The 25,499-nt window shown below is 54.2% G+C and overlaps 1 protein-coding gene across 2 annotated transcripts in view; it reads right to left on the reverse strand.

Annotated features, from left to right (window-relative positions):
- Positions 1 to 11,093: 11,093 nt before the first annotated feature.
- TXNRD2 (thioredoxin reductase 2) overlaps positions 11,094 to 25,499 on the reverse strand; it is a 47,415-nt gene continuing 33,009 nt past the window's right edge. For both annotated transcript variants that reach the window (XM_077745888.1, XM_077745887.1), the window contains exons 12-18: positions 20,064 to 20,200; positions 16,812 to 16,907; positions 16,399 to 16,491; positions 14,738 to 14,809; positions 14,463 to 14,560; positions 12,487 to 12,696; positions 11,094 to 11,372 (exon numbers count right to left, since the gene is read on the reverse strand). In XM_077745888.1, coding sequence (XP_077602014.1) covers positions 12,573 to 12,696; positions 14,463 to 14,560; positions 14,738 to 14,809; positions 16,399 to 16,491; positions 16,812 to 16,907; positions 20,064 to 20,200 — 620 coding nt within the window. In that variant the 3' untranslated portion in view covers positions 11,094 to 11,372; positions 12,487 to 12,572. The remainder of the gene's footprint in view (positions 11,373 to 12,486; positions 12,697 to 14,462; positions 14,561 to 14,737; positions 14,810 to 16,398; positions 16,492 to 16,811; positions 16,908 to 20,063; positions 20,201 to 25,499) is intronic.

Consider the following 25,499-nt stretch of genomic DNA (forward strand, 5'->3'; position numbering starts at 1 on the left):
CTCCATGCTCAGCACAGAGCCCTGCATGGGACTTGACCCCACGACCCTTGGATCATGACCTTAGCCAAAATTGAGTCAGACACTCAATTGACTGAGCACCCAGGTGCCCCAGCATTCTTATAATGTTAAACATATTCCTACCATATGACCAAGTCATTTCACTCCTAAATTCATATCCAAGAGAAATGAAAACATACCCACACAAAAAGCTGTCATTAACATTCATTGCAGCTTCACTAATAACAGCCAAAAATGACCCAAATGTCCAACAATAGGTTAACGGATAAACAAAATGTGGCACATCTACACTATGGAACACAGTCTCCAAGAAAAAAGGAACCAACTACTGATAGACAACTGAATGAAAGAAATCAGAGCAGAAGAGCATATACTGTATGAATCCATTAATAGAAAATGCAAACTAATCAATAGTGACAGAAAGCTGATTGGTGGTGGCCTGGAGCAGGAAGCAGAGGAACGGAAAAGGTGGAAAGAGACATAAGGAAATATTTTGTGTGGGTGGAAGTTTCTATATCTTGATCATTGGGGTGGCTTCCTGAGTATATACATCTGTCAAAACATATGAAATTGTACCCTTTAAATGGGTGCAATTTATCACATGTACATTATATCTTTAAAATATTATTAAAAATAAGGGGCGCCTGGGTGGCTTAGTCGGTTAAGCGTCCGACTTTCACTTAGCTCATGATCTCGCGGTTCGTGGGTTCGAGCCCCGCGTCGGGCTCTGTGCTGACTGCCAGCTCAGAGCCTGGAGCCTGTTTCAGTCTGTGACTCCCTCTCTCTCTGACCCTCCCCTGCTCACGCTGTCTCTCTCTCTCTCCTAGAAATAAATAAAACATTAAAAAAAAAATAAAATATTATTAAAAATTATAATAAAGCTACCCATTAGAGTATAGGAGAAAATAAAGGGCTTTCGGGGGGCGGGGGGGAAGACTGTCTCTTCGATAGTTACTGGGCATATGTTCTACAAATGTCAAGTAGGTTTAAGTGGTTGATAAACTCTTATCAATCTTGGCAGGCTCCAGGCTCCGAGCTAGCTGTCAGCACAGAGCCTGATGTGGGGCTTGAACCCATGAACTGTGAGATTATGACCTGAGCCGAAGTTGGATGCGTAACCATCTGAGCCACCCAGGCACCCCTATATGGAGAGTTTAATCCATCTATTTATGTAATTATTAATATAAATTCAGTTTGGTGAGGTTTAGGCCTACCATTTTCCTATTTGTTCTTATTTATCCCATCTCTTCTTTCTTTCCTTCTTTTTCTGTTCCTCCTTTTCTGTCTCCTTTTGAGTTTATCAAGATTTTTTACTATTTCATTTTAACTACTCTATTGGGGTTTTATTTTTATTTTTGAGAGAGAGAGAGAGAGAGACAGAGACAGAGACAGAGAGAGCATACATGCTTGTGCCTGTGTGCACGAATAGGGGAGGGACAGAGGAGAAGGGAGAAATAGAATCTTAAGCAGGCTCCGTGCTCAGCATGGAGCCCGAAGTGGGGCTCGATCTCACAAACTGTGAGATTATGACCTGAGCCAAAACCAAGAGTTAGACAATTAACAGACTAGGTCATCCAGGCACCCTTATTGGCTTTTTAGTTGTACCTCTTTGTATTATATTTACTGGTTGCTCTAGGAGTTTACAATATGCATCTTTAATTTACTGTAATCTACTTAGAGTTAATATTGCACCACTTCACATTACATATAAGAAACTTGCAACTGTGTAAGTCCATTTATAACCATCTTTTTGTTGTTATCATGTTTTTCATTCATATAAACCCAATTGTACATTGTTATAATCCTTGTTTTAAGTAATCAGTGTCTTTTAAAGAAAATAAGAAAAGGGAAAAAATCATATTTTATATTTACCTACATATTCACCATATCCGGTACTTTTTTGCTTTCTGTAAATTTAAGCTTCATCTGGTGTAATTTCCCTTCAGCCTGAAGAACTTCCTGTTGCATTTCTTGCAGTGTGAGTCAGCTGAGGAATTACTTCAGCTGTCATTTAAATGTCTTCATTTCTCCCTTATTTTTGAATATTTTTACTGCACATAGATTTTCTGGGTTGGCTTTCTTTCTTTTTTTCTGCACATAAATTTTGTTCCATTGTTTCTGATCTACATTTTTTCTGATATAAAGTCACATGTGTGATGTGTCTTTATCCCTCTGGCTTCTTTCAAGGGTTTCAAAGAGTTTGACCATGATGTGTCTCAGTGTGTTTTCTTCATGTTTATACTGCTTGAGATTCTTGCATCTGTAAGTTGATCCAAAATTCATTACATTTTAGGTTATTGCTTCTTCAGATTTTTTCCTGCCCCATTCTCTCTCTTTTCTCCTTCTCAGCCACCATTATAATAGACCTTCTAAAATGGTCTCTCTAGTCCACATTACTTCTCTTGTCACTCTCTCTTCTTTTGATCAGAGAATTCTTTCTCTGTCTTCAAGCTCATTTACCCTTTCTTCTATCATCTCCAATCTGTTCTTAAGATCAGTTAAAGTCCATCCAATTGCATTCCATTTGTTCTACTTTTCAGCTCTAGTATTTCCATTTTGTTCTCTTTGCCATTTCTCTGCTGGGATCCCCTGTATTCATTCATTGTGACCATTTTTCCTTTAGAGTACTCAAACATATTTATAATAGCTGCATTAAATTTTAATTCAACATCTGAATCATCTTGGGACTGATTTCAATTAATTGCTTTTTTTCTTGGCTTGGAATCACATTTTCATGTTTCTTGCCCATCTAGTAATTTTTTTATTGCATTCTGGGCATTACAAATGGCCGTTGGTAGGGCCTTTGGATTGTTTTCTTCTGAAGCATGTTGATGTTTGTTTTTGCTCCATTTTGAACCTTTGAAAGCTTAGTTTTATATTTGTTAGGGTAGATCTGTTGCACTTCTGCCCTTAGTCCTAATTTCACAAACCCTTTCATCCTGGAACATGTTTTTTTTTTTCTCCTAAGGCATGGACTTTCTGAGGTTTCTATGGAGAGCCTGTGGTGTTTGCACAGTCTCCATAACTTGGCAGGTCTTGAGATCCACACACTCTCTCCTTTGTGGTAGGCAATAGCTGAAATATCTGCTCAGCTGTTATCTTTCTACGGGACCCCTTGAGTTTCATTCATACATATCCAGTCCAGGACTCAACCAAGGATTTGAGGGGAGTTTATATGCACATTTTCATGGATTTTCTTCCTCATTTCGAGATGCTCTGGCTGACTGAAACTCTGTTCTCTGGAAAATCAACCAATAGGATTATAGCTTTCTGCTCAATTTCAGTCACCCATGCCATGCCCTGGAGAAGGCCCTCAGGGGAAAAGCAGTATAACTTCGGATCTCACCCAGTGGATTTCTCTCCTTTCAAAGGTTGGATTCCCTCTAGTTTCTGCCACTTTTATTTATTTGTTGTTTAGTGCCTTCAGCTAGTTATCTTTTCTATTTTGTCTAGAGTTGATCATTATTAACTATAGCAAGTGGGCTCTATATAAGCTGCCCAGTCACCACTCAGGCCAGCCCCTCTTTACATTTATGTTATAGGCACCAATCCTGCTGTGCCTGCCTTTGTGGTTAAGATACATGGTGCCTGATGAAATGCTTGGGGAAAATCTGGTGTTCTGTTTATCTCTCGCAGCCCTGGAATGTTAGAACCAGGAGGAGGTAAACTGAAGTAAGTTGAGTCAGGTTCTAAGCCATAACCTCTTTCCCGTGGATGCATAGCATGTGCGGAGCACACGTCCTCAGATCTTACAGAGCAGGGCATTATGGAAATATTGGTATTGAAAATATAACACAAATAATTCATGCTAATGTTCATTCGACAGCCATGCTTTGAGCACCTATTATGTGCAAGGCTTTGTACTGGGGACAAAGATATGAATAAGGGAAGTTTCTTAGGGGTGAGAGAGAAACAGCATTTCATGGGAGCCCTAAGCAGACCCCTTGCCAGGTGCCAGGGAAGGCTTTCTGCACTGAATCTTAACTACGGAGGGGAAGTTAGCCAGGACAGAGGGTGGAGGCCTGGTTTTGGGCTGGGGGAACAGCACAGGCAAAGGCTTAAGGGCCAGATGTGTGTGGTGGGAGAGGGTACAAGGCAGGAGTAAGATGAGCCACCCAACTCATTGAGTGCCTCCACTGTAGCCATTTGTTCTTCGTAGCAGCTCTTAGAGGGTGGGGTTGGGGTCAGAGCTTGTTGGAGCCGGTGAAGGCAGGACTCACTCTCAGTGTGCCTAGGCCTCCTGGTAAGCCTCCCTCCCTGATGTGCCTGGGCATTGGGGAGCTGACAGGTAAGCATCTTTTGAGGGAAATACGGTGCTGGATGGGACCCTGACTTCCAAAGAACAGGCTGATGTGAACAACACACTCCATTTACACACCATCTCCCCTGAAAAAGACTTTGAAAATCAAATACTCCCCAAGCTATGGAAACCCAACCACTGGCTGATTGTTAGGACTTTATTATTATAATCACCCAGCCCAATTCCAGCCACCAAGGGCAGAACAATGAGCCATTGAAACCGCATGGAGGTCTTACCTCCTATCCACCCGCTCCCACGGCAGGAACCTGGCGCTGAGGCCTTGGTGAGGAGGACGGCGGCATGCCTGTGCCCTGGCTGCACCAGTGCACCCCATGGGGACTTCTGGGGGGTCTAGGCATCGGTCTCACTCATCAAGTGGGAGGCCCCAAGAAAACACATCTGGACGTTGCTTTGATCTCCTCACATTCTGTCCCATATCTTGACCCTGGAAGCTTAGGAGCTAATTACATCTGCTTTGGGAAATTTATGGGTATGAAAATTCTTCAGAAATGCTAAAAACCACGAGGCACCATTAGCTGTTCTCACCACACGTGGCCTGCATGCCTCACTAATAGCTGGGGTGCTCATAGCTGTGTGCCTGGCATCCAGTGTCTGAGAGCCCTGGCTGGGTAAGTGGCCAGTGGTGAAGGCAGGGAGCTGGGCCTACTTGGCTCTTGACACCTAGCTGCTGTGTAACTAGGTCACACCGCCTCTTGTTTATGGTCCCACTTTATTCCCAAGCATTTGGTGTTATTTGATCACGAGTTATAAGCCATATATCCTGATTTTATTAGAAAGAAAAAAAAAAGCTTAATTTTGTGGAACCGCAATGCTGGATCACTGTCCTGTGAAACTTTAGAGGCCAGAACCTCAGCGATCTTGAGCTGCGCCTGCCTCGCCAATCTTTTCTGCTGTCGCCGCTGGCTTTGGATTTCCTGCCTGGGAAGAGGCCGGGGCAGGAGCAGCCAGGCAGCAGAGGGCTTGGCTGTTTCCTGAGCTCCTCCCAGGTTCATCAGAGTTGGATTTTCACCCTTGAGTGCCCAGCTCTCTGCCCTGTCCCAGGAGGTCAGCCTCAAACACAGGCACATGGGAGGGGGTCCCCTTGCTGCCTGTTCAGATGGCGCTGGGATGGCTGCTGGGACCCTGGCTTGGGTTTCGGGATTAGGGAAACCCAAGCACCGTAAACCACGTTGGGGCTGGGATTAGACGGGCTCAGCTCTAAGATGCTTTGCTGGGCCCCATGGGCTGACGCAATGGCCTCTTCACTGCCCTTGAAGGCACAGGTGCTTGGCCGGGAACCAGGCCGTGCAGGGCTCCCAGAGCCCTCGGGTGGAGGGACCAGTAACCCGAGAGCTCAGGCAGGGCTGGGCTGTGCAGCAAGGGCCGGCGGATGGGGGAGGAGTGGGCAGAAAGGAGAGAGGGAGAAAGGGAGAAAGGGTGGCAAGTCAGACCTGCTCAGACGGGTTCTGCGGGGAAGTGCAAGAATCAGCAACTGTAAAATGGTCCCAAAGGCCTGTGTCCACCCTCCCAGGACTGTCCCAGAGATCCAGAGCATCAACTGGAGCAAGTTTGGCCCCCTGGTGGACCCTGGCTGCTTGACAGTGGGTGGCACAGCTATTGTCACTCTTGTTCCCTGAACATCAGTTGTGTTGATAGTCTGAGGTGGGTGCTGTCTGTGGCCTGTGGGAGTCCTTGGCCTTTGGCAAACTTTCTCCATCATGGAGGGGTCTGGAAACAGGAAGTGGTGATACCAGTCACAGCTCCTGAACAGGGAGGCTGGCCCTGCAGCCTAAGGTGAGGCCCAAGGAGCGCTGGGTGTGGGTCCCCCAGCTGGCGGGGAGAGGGGGCACAAGCACCAGCCCCTCCACACTCACAGGTGCAATCTGGCCTGTATGTGTGAACTGCCGACTCTTTCAGTTCTCTCAAGTCTCAGTCTTGACAGTTCTTGCCTGTTGAAGAATCTTAAGAGACTAGCCTCGGTATCTCCACAACTTGTGGCAGGGCCTGTCCCAAAGCTACCTGGGCAGTTCCCTCCTTCACCAGCCTGTTTGAGGGGGCCCCCAGCAGCTTGGCTTCTCCACAGTCCCGCCCTGTCGGAGCTGGGATGCCCAGCCTGGGCAGTGGGCAGCACAGAGCAGGTGTCTGCACAACTTTGGGGGAAGTCCCCTGCCCCCACACCTGTGAGAAAGCCCAGCAGAGAAGCCACTCATGTGGAGCGTCAAGCACCTCCCTCAGCCTGGGTGTGCAGAGAAGCCTGGGGTGGGCAGAGCCTGTGTCCCATTCCTCTGCCCCTCCCGCCCCAGGAGGGCGGCATCCAAGGTGTTTACTTATTGATACCCCTGCCTGGTACAGGATGGACCTAAGGCAGTTCCCAGGAACACTGAGCATCCAGCAAGAAAGCCCGGGTCTAAGATGGTGGCAGAGGAAGAAAGAAACAAGAGTGGGACCATGAGGCCCATCGTCGGGCTCTGGGCTTCCTCCACCAGGCAGCTGCTGGCACTGGCATCAGGGGAAACCTGATGAGGATGGGGAGGAGGGGGAGGGCCAAGGGAGGGAAGATGAGGGAAGGAGCGGAGGGGAAGGAGAAGGGGGAGACAGAAGCAGGTCTCCAGCCCGAAGGCTGTAGGGGTCACTTTCTCAGCCCAGAGTGCTTGTGACGCCACCAACGGGCTTGGGGCTGCAGCTTGGGGCTCTGTGGCAGATCCTGGAGGTGTTCAGCCAGCTCCCTACATCCGGTGGCCTGTCAGCTGAGGGCCAGGGCCCTGGGTGGGTGGATAGTGGGGTCCTTGGTGGCATAAGGCTAAAGGCTGGCCGGGCTCAGGCCTGCAGGTGGCCCCAGTGGAGGGACACCTGGGCTTGTGTGGGGATGACTACACCCCCTGCCCTATCCCTGATTCTGGTCTCTGTGCCAGTACAGCTTGGCCTGAGGTGACAGAAAAGCCTCCTCACGCCACTGCCCCCACATCAGGCCAGAGTCCACAGCCTATGAGTTTGGGGCCAGCAGTGAGCATCTTCCTCTGAGGCTGGGAGGCCGCCCCCCAAGAGCTAGGCCCAGCTTAGGCCCCAGAGGTTGCCAAGTTTGCAAGCACCCTCACCATATGGATCAAGAATTGCTTCAGACAGAGAATACCCTACTGCTGCTTGCTCACCTTGGTGGGGGTTGGGGGGAGAGGTGGCTCCTGACCTGTCTCTAGCAGTGACCAGCCCACCGTGTCCCCTGTGTACACCCTGGCTGGGACTCAAGGGTGAGCCAAGTGAGAACAGTGAGCACTGACAAGGAAGAAGGTGGGTGGATGGAGGCAAGGGGCACTCAGAGGGCCCAGGGTGGATAGGGTTGGGGGTAGTGGCTCCCAGAGGGACACAGAGATGGGTAGGAAAAGTCTGGGGCCTGGGATCTGCTTGGCTGGGATCTGAGTGGGCCAGCTTGGGGAGACAGGAATGGCCCCTGGCAGCCCGGCCCCTACCCTGGCCTGAACCCCAACCATTAGCCCAGAACAGAGGAAACTCTCATGATGTGCTTGTAAGAACTAGAAGCCTAGGGTCGCCTGGATGGCGCAGTCGGTTGAGCGTCTGACTTCGGCTCAGGTCATGATCTCACGGTTCATGGGTTTGAGCCCCGCGTCGGGCTCTGTGCTGACAGCCAGCTCAGAGCCTGGAGCCTGTTTCAGATTCTATATCTCCCTCTCTCTCTGACCCTCCCCTGCTCACGCTCTCTCTCTCTCTCTCTCTCTCAGAAATAAATAAAACATTAAAAACAAGAAAAGAAAGAGAGAGAACTAGAAGCGTACATGGGTGTTCCCCATGTGGGGCAGTGACCCCTTCAAGGGAGTCCCCTGACCAGAATGGGCCAGGAACCTGGAGACTAAACAGGGTCTGGAGGGCTCAGTGACATGGCCTGGTGGCCCTAAGTCTCTGGAGATGGCACCGCTTCTAATGAGCATACTGCCTCTTGACTTGGGGATCCTTTTTTGCAGGGCCCTGGACCGCCTGCTCTGCAGCAGGTCCTGACAGGTCCGTATGCGGCAGGGAGCCAGGACCTCAGGCCTCAGTCCTGCCCCCCGGGTCCTGGTTCACGCTGGGGGGCAGGCCAGGGCCTGGGGCACTGGTCACACCTTTGAATTGCCAGGTGAGGGGAGGCACCCCAGGGACTTCAGGGGCAGGCCTGAACCTGAGGCCACAGGCACTGATACTGAACCGCAGGTGCCACCTGACACCGAGCTGTTTCTCATGGGACAGCCCCACCAGTGAGGGCCCCTGGCCAGGCGCAGGGGTCACTTCCTCAGCCAGGCCTCCCCAGCCATGTGAAAGCATGGCTGAGGCATGTGTAGGGAGGGTATTCCCCACTAGCTACGCAGCGAAGAGGCTGTAGAACACTGGAGGTGGGGGNGCCTGCAGGCTGAGCATCTGGGCCACCTTCTGTGGGCTGATGCCCCTCCATCAGTTCCAGATATCTGCCCCAGGCCCGGCCTGCCCCTCCCTTGCTGAGTCCTTTAGGTCCTGGGTCCAGCCCTTGATAATAACTTGTTGCCCCTTCTCTGTGTAGCCACCTTCCCGGGGGCCTGAGGACCACTGGGGACAGTACCTCATGGGACTAGGGGGGAAGGAGGGGTAGTAGGTGACCTGCCCCACTTCACAGCAGAGGGTGAGGCAGGGAAGATATGGTTTGGCCCCTGAGCAGCAGCAATCCCCCCTTCCCCACCTCACCCCACCCCTACATCATTGTGAAATCTGGAGCCATAGACAGAAGTGTGNGGGAAATTAAAACCATATTTTCATTGCACCATAAAAACCTGTAAAGATGGCGGGAAGGCGGCCCTGGAGTCAAGTGGAGAGCACCTGGCCAGTGCTGCTCTGGCAGCTCTCCCAGCTCCTTGGGAGGAGGGGGCAGGGAAGGGCTGGGCCCAGGGAAGGGGCCTTGGGTCACACAGTGAGTCCAGAGCCAGGTGGTCCCTGGGACATGCAGAACAGAAACCGCTGTGGCCCAACATCCGCCCTGCTCCCCACACTCTTGCTCAGACTTGAGACCCAAGCGTGTGACCTGCCTGAGTGCTGGGCTGGGCAGGGGACCTTGAGGTGTCATCCCTACGCCCCACCAGGACAGTGGGGGCATGTGGGACACTTAGGGTGCTGAACCCTATGGCCAGAACAGCATAAGGCTCGGAAGGTGGTCCAGATAATGTCAGTTGCCAGTGGTGGGCCTTCTGTGGCAGGCTTTTGCATGGAATGCCCACTGGTGGTAAACTGGGGCAGGCCTCTGCCCACAGTTTACCGGGAGGGCGTGAGCCCCCGTGCAGGGGGAGCCAGTGGGCTTGAGGCCTCCTGGACAGCGGCTGTGGAGCTTCAGGGCCACACAGGCCACATCCCTCAAGAGCTGTCCTGAGTGACCAGGCAATGGGGCTGGCAGGGCGCAGCACCGTGGGTGCTTCTTTCTTTCCCAGAGGAAGGCACAAGCTGGGTGAACTGTCCGGACACAGCGTGGAGACGGTGGCCGTTACAGACACAGCAAGAGTGCTGGAGGGAGGTTCCATTCTATGGAAAAGGGTGCCTGGAGAAAACGACTGGTGGTGGGGGGCTGTGGGGTCATGGACATGGGGCTGGTATTCTGGCTGACTGGTGCGGTGAGCAGGCAGGTGAAAGTCCCCGCCCCAGAGACTGCCCGGGGTGTGCTGAGGCCTCCCACACGGGCTGCATCATTTCTACCATCATGAAAAGCAACCAAGCCATTTCAAGTTCCTTGTTTGCTCCACGGCAGGGGCCCAGCCCAGCTCCAAGGGGCCCCTCCTGCCACCCCCAGCAGCTCAGCTACGTTAGCTGACCTCCCTCTGCAGACCTCGCCCTTTGCCTCCAAGGCAGGGGAACGCCTCACCCTCAGTGCAGAGGGAGGCCTTCCCTGCACCTTCCAAGGCAGGGGTGCGCCGCCAACCGTGCGTTAAATGGGACACGGCTGATCTCTTGCCGCACTTGTCAAGAGGGCGCTGGCCCAGCCCTGCACTCGGCATCTTAATTGGGCGTCTGAGAGCTCCTGCACACGCTTCACACCAAGCAAGCGAGTGTCTGAGGCTCCCGTAGGCCCATTAGGTGCAAAGACATTCCTTTGTTCTCTGACAAGCAGGGTCCCATCCAGGGCTCCCGGGCGGGTAGACTAAGTGATGTTTTCTTAAGGAAGACACGAGATTAACCACCGCTAAAGCCCCAGCACAATGCAGGGCCCTGCCCGTCACTGTCAGCGCTGTCTCTCTGCAGTGACTGACAGGTGCGGCCGGGTGCTGAAGGGCGCTCCCTCAGCCCATCAAGCCTCAATGTGCAGGATTAGCCTGAGCACAGCAGACAAGCTGGCTGGGAGGGCCACAATGGAAACGTAATGAGGTGCCTGACGTTCAGGGGACAGAAAGCCTCCAACACCCTTGCCAACTCCTGTCACTGGGCCATACCACTGGCAGGTTGCTCTGGAATAAAGCCAGTGGCTTCCCACTCCCCTTGAGGGTCTGCCTTGCTGTGAGGTGCACAGAGACCCAGCAGAGGGTCCTGGGAGGGACGGCAGTGCTCCCTGTGCCTGGGAGAAAGGGTCAGGCTCTTCTGGGCGTGACTGCAGGGCTTGGGGCATGTTGACCCTGCCTCCCATTGTAGCACAGCTTGAAAGTGGCAACCAAACAACGGGGTGGCAGGGTATGAGGTGTATGTATGACAGGCTGGGCAGCCAGGCCCCACCTCCACTTGGGTCATCATGGGCGGAAGGTTGGGGGGTGTGCATCAGGGACAGCACAGGCAGAGCATATGTCAGGGAAACACCCTCTTTATTTACACTCCAGAAACGCCAGGGGGGCTCGGACATGGGCAGCCCAAAGGGTGGGTTTCTGCGCATGTCGTCATCTTCTGGCATCAGGGGCCTGGCGGGGCTGGCCCAGGCAGAAGGGTGTGCGAGGTCAGGGGCTGACAGCCCCTGGGGCCATCCCTGCAGGGCACACACGGGGTCTGTCCAGAAGCCACCCACGCTGATGACCTCCGGGGCTCTCCAGGCAGAGGTGAGGCTTGCCCGGGCTCAGCCTCTGGCATCCTGCAAGAATCGGGGTTCGGCATAGGGCAGTCAGGCCATCCCGGCATTTGCCTGGCCACGTCTTCTGTGCCCACACACAGGGACCCTCTGGGGACAGAGGAGAAAAGAGCCCTAGGGAGAGCCCCCGTCCCCAGTCCCCTGATCGATGTATCACAGGGAACACTGTACTGTTAAAAAAAAAAAATTTTGAAATGAAAAAAATTTATAGCAGGCTCTGAACAAAACAGCTCTGTTGGGTGTGATATTCTGGTAGGAGTTTCCTCGGGATACCCTTTGTCCTTATCAAGGGCAGCCCTGGCGGTGGGCGGGGGGGGCTCCTAAATCCACGGGACCCTCAGCTGCTGCCCAGCCCTTGGGCCTGCCTCAGGGCATCTTGTGGGGTGCTCACTGCTCCATCTATAGTCTGCTTTAGCTCTCAGGACCCAAATCTCAGAGGGACTGACAGACATAGCAGACACTCCAGGCCAGGCTGCGCAAGCTCGGAGGACGCTCTCACACTGACAGCCGAGTAGGCCCTGACCACATGCAACCTTTTAGCAGGGGTCAGGGAGGGTCTCACTAATTTCTTCCTCCTCAGAAGAGGGCTGGGATGAACGTACCCCGAGGCTTCCGGCTGCCACCTTCCCAGCCCGACTTTGCAAAGCTCTAACAGAACCAGATGTGTGGTGGCTGCCGTGCACAAGGCAGTATCTCCACCTTCTGGGCAACAGGGAAACGAGCGGGCGCTGCTCTGCGTGGAGCAAAGCTGGAGGGAGACACGCCCCTCCTGTCCGGCAGCCCACTGGGCTCAGCCAGGGGATGCGGTCCACACCCGATGCTCCCCCCAACCCCCGGACGGGCTGCTGTGGTGTGAGCCCAGCCTCAAGACATTTCCTGCATCTGGGGAGCAGTGGCAGCTAGGCCGGTGTCCGGGAGTGCCCTGTGGAGGGTGGGGCCCTCAAATGGCCTCCTTCCCAGACCTGTTTCTTCAGCCACCGTGGCCTGGGCACAGGGCTCACATGTCTGAAGCGGCACGGCAAGCGTGGCCCCCCAAGTACCTGGAGAGAGCAGTTCAGCACCCAACCCCCCAACCACTGTTCCGTCCTTAAACATGGAGACTACCCCAGCTGCATACCTGGAAATGAGCCTCAGAAGAGCCTGGTTGTGGGAGGCGGCAGGCACGCCGTGTGCCCTTGGCCTGGCAGGGATGGCTGCCTACCCTCAGCAGCCCGTCACGGTGGGGTCCAGGCCCGAGCGCTTGGAGATGCGCAGCTTGGTCACCTCCTCAGCGCAGGTGGGGTGGATGCCCACCGTCCGCATCACCTGCTCGTAAGAGGCCCCGCACCTATGCACAGGGGGACAGAGGGACCCAGGCGATGAGTCAGTGTGGGGAGGCATGTCTACATCATCCCGTGCCTCTGAAGATGTCACACAGGGGAAGGCCTCAGAAGTCCCAGTTTCCTCACTGCTCCCCAGTCCCGGCCCCCACCCTGTCTTCCCCAGCCAACAGCCAGGAAGGGCTGCCAACACCCACGTGTCTCCCAGCAAATGCCAAGTAGCTCCAAGTCAGGCCCACCTCCCACCTCTCCTCTCCCTCCCTCCCTCCATCCTGGCCTCCTGCTGCTCCCAGCCCACCAGGCACAGCCCCAGCTTGGCCCATGGCTCCAGCTGGTCCTTCCGTGGGCCTACACCCTCCCCCTGCCAAGGTGAGGCTTGACCTGCCTGCCCCAGTGAGCCTGAGCCCACTTACTACTGCAGCCTGCACCCGCCCAGCCCCCTGCCCGGTCCTGCTCACCTCGCTCTTCTGGTCAGCACCCAGCTCTTCTCACACACATGCCCCCTGCACCCTCAGCAGCAACCACCCCCCAGGCAGTGTTCACCTCCTCAGAGGCAGTGAGTGTGGACTCCCCACAGGGCACTTCCACTGTCTGCAGACAAGGCTGTGACAAACAGTGCGCTTCTGTCTCTGCACACGTGTTAGAATATCTGGTGGGTGAGTTCCCGACATGAACAAGTGTGTGCATTTCAAATGTGGACCGAAGGCACCTAGTGGGAGGGTCTAGTTCACACCCTCTTCTTGATGGTGTCTGAACATGGGTCTCCTCACTCCACTGATTTGCTCAAACCTTTAGCCTCTCCACCTTCCAGAAAGGAAGGTGCTGGAAAACGATCACCACTGGGCTCGACGGTGTCAAACCCTCACTGACCAAAATGGTTTCTTGGTGTTTTAATTATATTAAAAATTCCAGATGAGGCACAGCAACTTTCTACTTTTTCTACTAATTTTTTTTTCCTGTGAATTGCCCATTCATGTTCTCGATCTTCCCATTGGCTCTGTCCTATAATATTATTGTTACCGGGTGCCCGGCCCACCCAGTGGCTTCAATACCCTCGGGGCATCTGGATTAGACCCTCACAGCCCTCATCAGCCTTCCTGGGTAAGGGCCCTGCCGCTCTAGCTCCTGCCCTGTCCTACTTCCTACTTCCTATCTCCCCCCAAGCTCCGAGGCTGGGTCCTGGCCACAGCCCCAAGCCCCAAGCATATATGGGGCTCCAGGCGGCCCAGGAAGCCCTTGCCGGCTCCCTCATGGCCACTTAACCTTTCCGCCCTCCTGCCTCTGACAGCCCCACACCCCACTGTCCCAGACAACCTGCTCCCACCCAGAGCCTCCATCAGCAAAGGCTCCAGGCAAGCCTGGGGACGCGTGACCCCACAAAGTACAGCTTGTGCCTAAGGCCCAGCTCTGGAAAACACATGCTGGCCCTGGGGCAGCTCTCCTCAAGCTCGCTCATGACTGCCTGGGTGCTTTGCCATGTGAAGGAGGGCCCCAACCCTGCTCATTCTGAGTAGAAAAGACCCAAACTCTGACCACTCCCCCACCCACCGTCCTGGGTGACCAGGCACATGGGCTTCTCCCCTTGCTCCCCAGGTGGCCCAGCTGCCTCTCGTGTAACGGGGCCTGCCACGTCTGAGGAAACGCTCTGCTGAAAACACGGAAACGCTATGTAAGAGCAACACCAAGGTGGCAGACTCCCAACCGCAGAGCTGCCGACATTCAGAGGGACACTAGTCTGGGCATCGCGCAATGGCTAATATTCCTCTGGACTTACTTGATTCCCAGAGCAAATCCTTGAGTGACTTCACCTGCATTGGGACCGAGGAAGTGCAGGCCCAGCACCAGCTGTGGGGGCTTCCGCAGGCACACCATCTGAAAGCCACACTGTCAACTGCCAGCCTGACTGGAGACGGGACCCTGGGACTGCACACGTGGCCCTGCCCTGGGAGCATGGGTGGTTGCGTGGAGCTTTCCCACCCGTGGGTGCCAGCTCTTCCCCTGCCTCTCACCTCCTGGCATGCCCCAGCCCAGGCCCAGGAGGACACTTACCTTTACGTAACACTGGGATGCATCCCGTTCAGTCACTGTGAACTCCAGTGGTTTATAATATGCATGATAAACCTAAGTGACAAGGTATCAAATCCTGGAGTCAGTAGCCTCCTAGGCATTTTATAGCCCCAGTGAACTGCATGGATGTGGTAGGAACCCAGAAGTGCCCACCTGGCCCGCAGGTTGTGGTCTGGGGGGCGAGGACATGGCTCAGATGGCCATGGACAGTACCCCTCTCTCTCCCACACAAAAGTAGCCTGTGGCTGGAGCCACACTGTCTGCAGGACAGACCCGCTCCCGCCCAAGACCCCTACCGACCATGGTAGCAAAGTGGGCACCAGATTGGCTAAGTGCAGCTCACTGTGACTTGTTACAGAGCCTGAGGCTCAACACAGGGCACGGTGCCCCCAGGAGTACACATCAGGTGGATGTTGCAGAGTGGACGGGGTGACTGCAGACATTGGAAAGGGGTTCCCAGCCCACCCAGTGGCTATCTGGCCTCCTGAGGGCACTCTGGTGCTTGCTGGGCCCTCACTTGAGCAAAGGGAGGGAGGCAGGCATAAGGAGGCCCCCGGGCCACACTGGAGCTGTCGGACAAAGGCTTTCAGCACCCGAGAAGGGCTCGACAGCGTGTTCGGGGCTGCGGCCGAGTAAAAAATGAGCGGGGCCCTCACATGTGCTGCACAGCCATTATTAATTAATGGAACTTCAGAGAATATTGTTCTAACTAAGACAGAATTGAAAAGAAAACAAACAAAGGGTATTTGGCCATTCAACATTGTGAAACATAAAACAACATTATAGAATGCCATGAACATATGCCCCCATGTACTTGTGATGAATCAAACAAAAATAGCAAATACAGTGCTGGGGGGAAGGCTAGCCTGTCAGACATGGCCCATTGATGGAGGGGACCGGGGCTCTGGGGCAAGGGGCAGGCCCTGGAACCCAGTGACTCATTCCCGAAGGACACCAGGCCCCCAGTGGTGGCCGCACGGGGTCTGGTTTCTCCTGGTCCGTCTGCAAGCTGCTGCAGTAGCAAGATGAAGCCTCACGGAAAGCTCCCAGCATGCATAGCCTGGCAGGTTTCAAAGGCTCCTGCATCCTGCTGAGTCATGCGGGGTACCTCCTGGGGCCACCCTAAGGCCACAGCAGGCCAGCTGAACAGATTCAGAAGTAGCCTTCCTCTGGGGTGAGTACCTAAGTCTGGGCTGTTGGGGGCCTGTGATCGTTGGACAAATCTCAAATAAGGAACTGAGGCAGGGGTGGCAGGAAGGTGGAGGTACACGAGGGCAGGGCCAGGTAGGGCAGGGTGGGAGTGGGGAGCAGCAGCCGGGGGGCAGGAGAAGGTCAGAGGGTAGGAGAAGCCTTTCCAGGTGGAGGAAGACACATGCCTTGTGAGGGGGACCACACCCTAAAGGTGCCCTCATTTCTAGGGCTGTCTTCCAGCACTCCTGCCCTACGTGTCCCTTCACACCATATCTCAGCTGTCACTCAGGGACCCCTGCCCTCCGCTGCCAAACTGCAGGCCCTGGGAAGCAGGGATGCCAACACTCTTGCTCGCTCGCCAGGCCTCTGTCGGGGAGAGGCTGTCATCAGGGCATGAGTGCTACACAGACATCATGTCCTGGCACCCCTCTGTCCTCGGGGACCTGACTTACCTCCACATGCTCTTCTCCGTGGCGAGCCATGGCCTCCTCCTCCGACAGCCCCACACAGCCATACTCTAGCGGGGTGAAGACTGTGGTGGGGACCTGGAAAGCAGGTCTTAAGTGAGGTACACTCCTGGGGACCCAAAACTGAAGGTCCCCACTGTGGGACACAAGAACAGCAAAAGCAGGCTAGGTCTACAGATGTGCTGGCTGGCAGCAGGGAAGAGCGCAGGTGGACACCCTCATTTATTCCTGGGCCACACCTTCAGAGCTAAAGTTCACACACGTGCACATGGGAAGGCACATGTGCATGCACTCGCACAGATGTATGTACACACACACACCCCCCCCCATGCCCCTGGGGAAGGTCTGCAGTCGTCTCCAGGCTGGACTTAGTGTGCAAGAGGGTGGTGGGTACTCACGTTGCTGTAATCCATCACGTTGGAGGACTGACCGCACAGCCGCTGGGCCAAGAGCTTTCCTGCCATTACAGCCGTGGGTGTCAGTTCAGGCCGCCCCTGATGCAAGGAGGGAGTCCGGGGTCACTTCGGCATGTCTGAGGGAGTCTGCAGTACACTCACCACCACCCATGCCCTCCTAGAGAAGCTTCTCCCTTTCAGAAACCTCCAAAGGCTGTTTGCCTCTGAGCCCCAGGGTTCCTGGGAGATTTGCATGTTCTCCAGCTTGCTTCTCTCTGTCCCGCTCTGAGAACACACCTGTGGTTATGACCCCTTTCCCTAGAAGAGCAGGTGAGCTGCCCATGAGCCCAGCTGCACTGCCCACACTCGCGCACAGCTTCTCTCTGAACCCCTTCTTCATGTTGGTGGCCTTGGAGAGCTGCCCTCATGACAAAGCTCAAAGGAGATCCCACTACTGTTCAACCATCTGCATCAACTGGGATTCAGGCTAAAATGGGCCCTGCAAACACTTCGTGTGCTCCTGACAAGCAGCTTGGCTGGCACGTCACAGTCCATTAGAGATCCCAAGTCAGAACGCTGTGCTGCTGGAGGCCCCTCCGTCCCAGGGTGTGTCCTGCTTGGGGAGCAGGAGGTGGCACAGCCCCCAGTGTTCCTGCACGCGTCAGCCTGGGACCGGCTGCCAATCACCTCTGCAGCAGCAGGAAATGCAGATGTTGTTTGACATTCCAGAAATGAATAGAGATCCGCAGAGATAAACTCGTGAAAGCAGCCCGTGCATTCCACCGGGCCTGACTAACTGCGGAAACGTCCATGCGCACAGCACACAATATCACACTAGACAATGGCCACCCCGCCCGCCCGCTGGACTCTTCCCTGCTGGACGCCAGACCACTGGGGTGTCTGCCCAGAATGGCCTTTTTTTGACTGCCCAGAATGGCCTTTCCAACTGAGTAGTTTTAATGTGTCAATAGATACTGCCTTTGTGTGTACTGTGTATTTCTGGCAACACAGTCTGAAACATTAGGGTTTCCACTCTGTCGGCACGAGCCCTATTGTTGATGGATCTCGCTCAGCTCCTGGGTGCAGAGAAAGCACAGTGTAATACGCAGGGCACTCTCCCAGGGCCATGAGTGCTATCTTGGGGTGAGGCACATAGGATGAACACAGAAGGCGCCACCAGAGAATGCCACGTCCCGACCACCAGAGGTCACACAAGCAACAACACTGCCCAGTCACGTGGGCATGTGAAGCCACTCACTTCCATCCACACCAGGAGGCCGCCTAGATGCTCAGAGATGACTTGGGTAGGAGGAGTGGCCAGAGCTCTGACCGCACGCTCCAGCAAGCTGTCCCCAGGGTCCCGCCTCCATCTGGTAGTCTGCTTCCTGTGCACCATTTCATGAGTCTGGGTTCACGGGCAGTCTCAAGTGGCAGCCGCTTGGCTCACAAGTCAGCACTGGCCACAGCTAGTGGTACCACGAGAATGCCAGGGACCATGTTCTCCTAGAAGGAGGGGTCTGTATGGGGTCAGGTGTCTTCATGACAGACCTATGCCAGATGGGCAGGCTGGTGCTTCAGGAACAAAGGGAAGGCCCAGCCTTGCATGGCCTCCTGCCCTGGTCTCTGTGCCAAGCTCTCCAGAGGACCTGCCCATTGTGAGCTATGGCAGAGGCTGAAGGAGGGATGGTCCTGCAGCACTGAGGACACCCCCTCAGCTCTGGGATGTCTCCTCCAGGGACCCACTTGTAGATCCTTCCCCCCCTCCACCCTCAAGCATTTCCCAAAGTGGATTCTGGGGTGTGCATGGGCAGGGCAGTGCCTGCACTCTCAGGTGGGCACAGGTGTCCTTGATGAGCTCCCCTGGGTCCCCTAGCTGGTTCAGCTCCTCCTTTGGATGTCCCTGGACCACTGCACTATGCATCTTCTGACATCTACCAGAAATAGTCACTTATTTACTTGTCATCTATGACCCCGGCCAGAATGTCACTTCTACAAGGACTAGGACTTTTGTCTGTTCTTGCAGTGGCCACAGAACTCAGAAAAGTGGCTGGTGCCAGAACACATCATGGTGGGCTTAATAGCATCCCCCACATGTGTATCTGCCTGCAATCTCAGAATGGGACCTTGTTTGGAAATGAGGCTCTTCGCAAATGGAAGTTAAGGAAAGGATTGAGATCATTTAGGATTGGTCACTTAGGGTGGGCCCTAAATCTAATGAGAGGGTCCTAGGAAGAAAGAAACAAAGACATACAGACAGAACAGACAGATTCACTCACACACACACACACACACACACACACACACACACGAGGATGGGCAGAGAGAGACCAGAGTGCTGTAGCTCCAAGTTGGGACTGCCCAGGATCATCAGAAGATGGAAGGGATGAGGACTCATCTTCCCCTAGAGGCTTTGGAGGGAGCACAGCCGTGCCCATACCAGATTCTGCCTCCAGAATATGAGAGAATACATTTCTGCTGACCCAAGCCATCCAGTTTGTGGTGATTTGTAATGGCAGCCACAGGAAACTAACATGTCAATGGTGCTGGCAGGTCTGGCCACCAAGAGGCCTGCTGGGGTCTGGGGGCTCTGGCATATCTGTCTCTCAGGCTCCTTTGGCCAGGGCCCCGCCTGAGCCACCTTCCTTAGAACATGCCACACATATACAGGACAGGCCAACTGCTCCTGAGGCTTTGGGAATGTGGGGGCCCCACAACAGACCAGCCACAGGCCATGGGAGAGGTGATGACCAGATGCCTCCCAGGCTCGGGTGGGGCTTCCACCAGGGACTCACAAGGGGAGGAGCAGGCGGACAGTAAGTTGGGGCTGCGTCCATGTGCCCTGCCCCCATCTGACAGCCCAACTGGGGAGAGTACCGACTCACCCACAGTTCAGAGGGCAAACTAGGCGAGGGGGGTCAAGCTCGGTGCTGTGGGGCCAGGACAGCCCCATGGCTCTGTACCACCAGCCCACCTTTGGGAAGCTGAGGCCCATGTGTGCGAACAGATGCCCCTCCCTCAGAGGTTCACAACAGGAATCTGCTGATGGTGCTTTCAGTTTTGAAGCCTTCCCCATACCCCCTCCACAGAAAGGAGGAGCATTCTGGCAAGCAGAGGCTGATGCCCAATCCTTACCAGAACTTGAGTCTAATGGCACCTGGGGTTTGGCCCAGAGCCCCTGTGAGCCTCGTATGTCCCCAAGGCCCAGCAGGGAGGGGCCATGGGGTGGTGAGGTAAGGTGGCAGGTGCAGGCCGTACCTCTGCTACGTCTCCAATGGCATAAATATGGGGGACAGAGGTGGCTTCCTGAGCATTGACCAGGATCTTCTGACTGTTGGGGTCAGTGTTTATTCCAGCATTCTCCAAATTCAGACTTCTGGTTTCAGGAATTCGACCTGAAGGAAATAAAAAGCAAGGCTGAAAGACTTTCAGCAGTTCTGACTGAGACTCCTTGGTTTATTCAGAACACTTCTCAGAATGCCCATCTGGAATTGGTAAAACATGTAGCACAACAGCGTTGTGTGAGCTGCACACACACGTGTACATACACACATAGTGCATACGTGCACACACCCCACCTGTATTTGCACAAAGAATCAACAAGAGGATGAAGTAGGACTAGGAGAAACAGAAAAAAAGGAAAAAGGGTGGAGAAAGCAGAGATGGAGACAAGATTTCTCTAAATATAGCCTGTGATACAATTTTGGTTTTTTAATCATATACAGTTTCAGGATTCAAACCACAAAAAATAAATTAAAAATGGAAGAAAAGGTCCCTGTAACTTGTAAACAATCTGAAACCAAAGGGCCTAATTGGATATGCAGTTGATAACCAAGCACATACAAAGATGATTCGCTCAAGAGACTACAGCAGCGGCAACCCGCATTTCCACTGTCTGTCCTAAGAGGATTATATCCTAACAATAAATAGACCCAAAAACAGATCCGATGTGCCATTCAAAGTGGTTAAAACCCCATGACATCAAATTGAAATCAGGAATTTACTCATTCTATTTTCTTTCTTTAAATACAAAGTTCCTGTGGCTCTGACCACAAAAAAAGTCTAGAAGCAGGGAGAACCCAAGAATGATACATGTCCCATCCCTGTACGGTGATCTCAACCCTTCCCTACGGCAGTGGCCAGGCTCCAGGGAGCTAGCCCACTTCAGGACGCCTTAGAGACATGGCAGAGTGTGTACAAAGGTCACTCTGGCCACGGTTGCAGACACAACACGACAGGGTCCTGCAGCCTCTGAAGGCATTGTGCCCTGAGGGGAAGACATGGCATATACACAACCCAGGTCTCTCACAGGAGCTGTGGCTCCTGTCATCTGCATGCATTTTCCAGTGAGGCTAGGGCGCAATGTGTCTCAGTCTTTGTGGAGTGCGCCGGGGGGTCCCGAGGGAGCTGACAGCCTCCTGGGTCCCCATATGGCCCTTCCTGGGGTAGGTACCCTCCCTCCCACCCTCTCCATGACCCCAGGGTGCCCCACCCTCCCACCAGGTGCTCTTCCCGCAGGTTCACACTGGGGACAGGATGGGGCTTTGTGGTGGACTTACGCTTCCATCCCGCCACCAGACTGTGTTTGCATAAATAGGCTGTGGCCTCCTGTCCCCAGAGTCTGGCAGCAGGATGTCCCCCAGAGCAGGCAGTGAGAATGCACAAATTTACACCCCGCTCAGGATCTTGGGGCAGGTCCCACCCACCCGCTCTGGGAGCCAGCACAGGTGCTGAGCGAGTGGGGCTAGAGGCCAGGCCTCGGACACTCGGAGCCTTCAGCTCCTCTTCCCACAGTGCCTGTGGCGCCTGCCCAGCCTACATCCCCAGCCTAGAGACCTCCAGAGCTGAGCACGGAGATGGGCAGAAAGGCAGAGCCCAAACCACACATCATCCCTATCTTTGGGTGCAGTCATTTTGGCTAATTCTAATGAGCACATCTGGGGTGTGAAGGGCAGCGGGGCAGGGGACGGTGGGGCAGCAGCCTCCCTGGCAGCCTTCATATACTCACAGCCCTGGGCCTTGTCACAGCCTTGCTGCCAGCAGAGCCCCCTTTCTCCCCTACCTCAGACAAGGGGGCCTTGCTAAGCCAGGAAGTGGCAAATACAGCACTTCCTGCCAGGCTCTAGGAGGGCAGCGGCAGCCTCTCGGGGCTCCCGGAGGCTCAGGGTGTCTCCCGAAGGCAGAGATAAACAGTTTCAAAAGCACAGTTCCCACCGCTTATGGTGGCTCACAAGAGAGGTCGGGTAATGGGTGGTGCCAATCCGAACATCTGGAAGACCATGTCCTGTGAAAGGGAAACCTTAAGTCTCCAGCTGCTCTCCCAGAGTGGGAAGTCAAAACACAGAGACTCAACTAAGCCATGCTTCTCAAGTTCATGGGGAGCCGGCTCCAGCTTCTTCATTCTGTTGGCCACAGGAATCAGGGCTAGGCAGGCTGACATCCATCGCCCAGCATACCAGACACAGGCGACGTGACACGAGGCCCTAGAGGGTCCCTGCCTTCTGATGGCACCCACACTGGCACTAGTCATGTGCATGGAAACCGGTGACAGGTCATACGGCAGCTCACCAGGCCTGTGGCCTTCAGGTAACTGCTCCAGGCTAAGGCTGGAGCGTTTGACGGCAAAGCTGGCTACCTGCAGACCACCCTGCTCTGGGGCTGGCCACACTGCACCCCTGCCTGGCCGGTCATGGAAGGCCAGGAGTGTTTCCTCCTGTGTCTTATAGTAACCATGGTAACCATACACCTCACAGATGCCAGCCTAACTACATTCAAGGTCTCAAGAATATAAAGATAAATTTAAAAGGAGTAACAGGAGTGGGGCAGACAGAAAGAATATGCCCAACTTGTGGGAGGCACTCCACTGATGCTTCTGGAATGAACAGTGAAGGAAGAGAGAGGCTGCACCAAACAGAGATGGCCCTAAAAGGGCAGCCATTGCCATATCGGCTTTAGGAAGCTGTGCTGGCAGGGCCTGTGTGGGGTGAGACCTGGGGTTGGCAGGGAGCCCAGATCCCCTCCAGGCACCCCACTCTGTGGGCCATGCCCCTGAGCTGTGAGGTAGGCCCTGCCAGCCTCATGAGGCCACAGCCAGGACACAGTATTCTCTGAGCAAACAAACATCCCGCACGACCCTCTGAAGTTCTGTTCCCTTGTGCTCAGAACAGTCATGTCTCCCCACAGGTGCTAGGCGCCCAGTCAGATGGTGCGGGGCCCCCACTTAGCTCAGGCCTGGAGCCCTCAAGGAAGTCAGAGGTGCTGGGGTGGAGACCTCGCGGCCAGCCATGTAAGCAGGGCAGCTCTGGCCCCACGGACAATGTCCAGTGCAGGTCAGACTTAAATGACCAGAAGCAAGACTCAGGCACCATGCAAAGTCTTCTCCCAGACCATTTTCCTCTTCTGCAAAAATAAAGGTAGCACTCCTCAGGTGATCTGGGGAGAGAGGGCAGCTCCCATGGCATCCCCCAATCTGTATCACCTGTGTGTCACACATGGTGCTTTCCCACCCCTAGGAGGGCACACGTTCCATGCCCAATGGGATCTCTTGCTCCCTGGGGCCTTGGCTCTTTGGCGCCTGGCTTGGGTTTGCCAAGCGCTGCTGAGTGGCTCCCCTGGATTGGTTCCTACATCTCCGCTCCCTGGACACCACCAGGATGGAGGTGGCGGTTTGTCCACATGTCAGTTTAGTTCCTTGGGACAGGACTTCAGCGGAAGGCTGGCCAGCCAGCTGGGGCTTCTCCAGAGCAGGGCAGGGAGCTGCGCCTTCTTGGGCTTGCTCATTCATTCCCCCTGCTGTTTTAATTTTCGCTTCTTTGATTACCAGTACATTTACCAGTAAAATTAAGTACCTTTGCCCACGTATATATTAGCTGCATTTTCTTTTCTGAACTGCCAGTTCCTTGCCTTTTTTCACTCATTTATACATATCTCTATAACTTCATTGCCTTGTAAGTAAGAGCTTCTCACATGATACGCGAAAGACACCGCATCATATTTACTGCGGACAATCAAGGTGTTAAGATTCTAGATGCAAACATGTTCTCACTTTTAACTCAGAGGCAATGTCCAAATAAATATGTGGATGAGCCTTTGGAGCTGCCTCCCTCACCAGGCCTAGCCTTGCTCCCTGGCCTGAGTCCCTCTAGGGGACCACGTGAGCACTGGCGTCACCGAGGTATGACAGTGCCTCCCTCCCTGTGACCCGCATCCAGGATACCCCAGGGCACTGAAGTGCTATAAGAAGCTGCATTCAGCCTGAGAGCTCTCAGTGCAGCTGGACCAGGCCAGCCTTCCCCTCATCGCACTGAAGTCCCACCAGCTGCTACTGCTCGCCCGGGGGAGGCAGCTCGGCCACCACACTCACCCAGCCAGCTGGAGAAGGCCAGAGAAGGCTGAAGGTCGAAAACCCCCCAGATGGCGGCTGTTGGTCATTACTACCTGCTCAGCTGAGCACAGGGATGTGGCCAATCGGACACATGCAGTTTCACGTGCGTCTCTCACGCCGTTATGGGAAAACGGGCATTCCCTCCAATTTCACGCCTGCCTGAAGCACACGTTCCGACGAGTGAAGGGCAATCCGTGTAATGAGGTAAGATTTAAGTGGCAGCAGGAGTATGACAGCGCGAATGAGGGGCTCTGATCAGACAGGCGCGGCGAGCGTGTAAAGGAAGCAGCCTGAAGCTCAGTGCCAGGAGGATGGGGGACCGGCAGCTTCGCACTGGCTCACGGAGGAACCAACCCTCCTGGGGGGCACATACGTGGCCCCCCAGAGCCAGCCACCCCATGGGCTGGGCCTGTGCAGCACCCTGGACCAGACACAGAACGTGGAACCCACACCTCCAGCACCTCTATTCGTATCTCTTGAAACCTACCTTTCAAAAACTTTATTATATCCTTTGTCATCTTTGAGACTTCAGGTAAAAGGATAACAACAGCAAAGGGCTCCTTTTATTCTCTTGAATGACCCTTTCTACATGAGCCCCCAAACCCTGCCGGCCTGGGGCCCAGGCAGGGCTCACCCTTTGCTGAAGGAAATTAGTGAGCCTTCGCATGACCTGAGGCTCACTGTGACCACCAGCACCTGCCACTGTCCCCCAGGCCATCCTGGTGATGCTTCTCTCCCCAGGGGTACACGTGGGCTTTTCCTTTTCAAGCCCGCATGCAGCACTGACAGCACAGAAAATAACCTCACACGGGCCCCTAAGCCATAGTCAGCCCTAGAGCTTGGTGGAGTGCCCAACTCAGGTCCAGCTGCAGCCTGGTCCACTGGAACCCCCAGGAAGGAACACCTTCCCTGGCAGGTGGCAATTATTGCTGTAACAATTACTAATGTCACTCTAACCTTCCTGCTGGTTGACTGCTCCCAGCAGCACTTGCAAAATTTAGATAGTGCACGTTGATGCATGTAAACAATGTTCACTTTTCTTTAAAAGCATTTTCACTAAGGCTTTCTTTTCTTTTTCTTTTTTTAAAGAAATTGGTTTTCACCAAGTTCTAACCATTAATATTGAATTTGACTTGGTAAAAAGATTCTGCTGGATGACCATGAGCATAAAGGTAGGTCGGCCTGGGTCTGAAAGCTGTGGGTGACCCTGGACAGAAGGAGGAGACTGCTCGTAAGCCTGGCATAGCTCCTGGCCGCTGGCTGAGCAGGGCATCCTACACAGAGGGCAGGGGGCCAGTTTGTAAGCACAA

The sequence above is a fragment of the Crocuta crocuta genome, unplaced genomic scaffold (assembly GCF_008692635.1).
Source record: "Crocuta crocuta isolate KB4526 unplaced genomic scaffold, BGI_CrCroc_1.0 scaffold344, whole genome shotgun sequence".
Taxonomy (NCBI): Eukaryota; Metazoa; Chordata; class Mammalia; order Carnivora; family Hyaenidae; genus Crocuta; species Crocuta crocuta.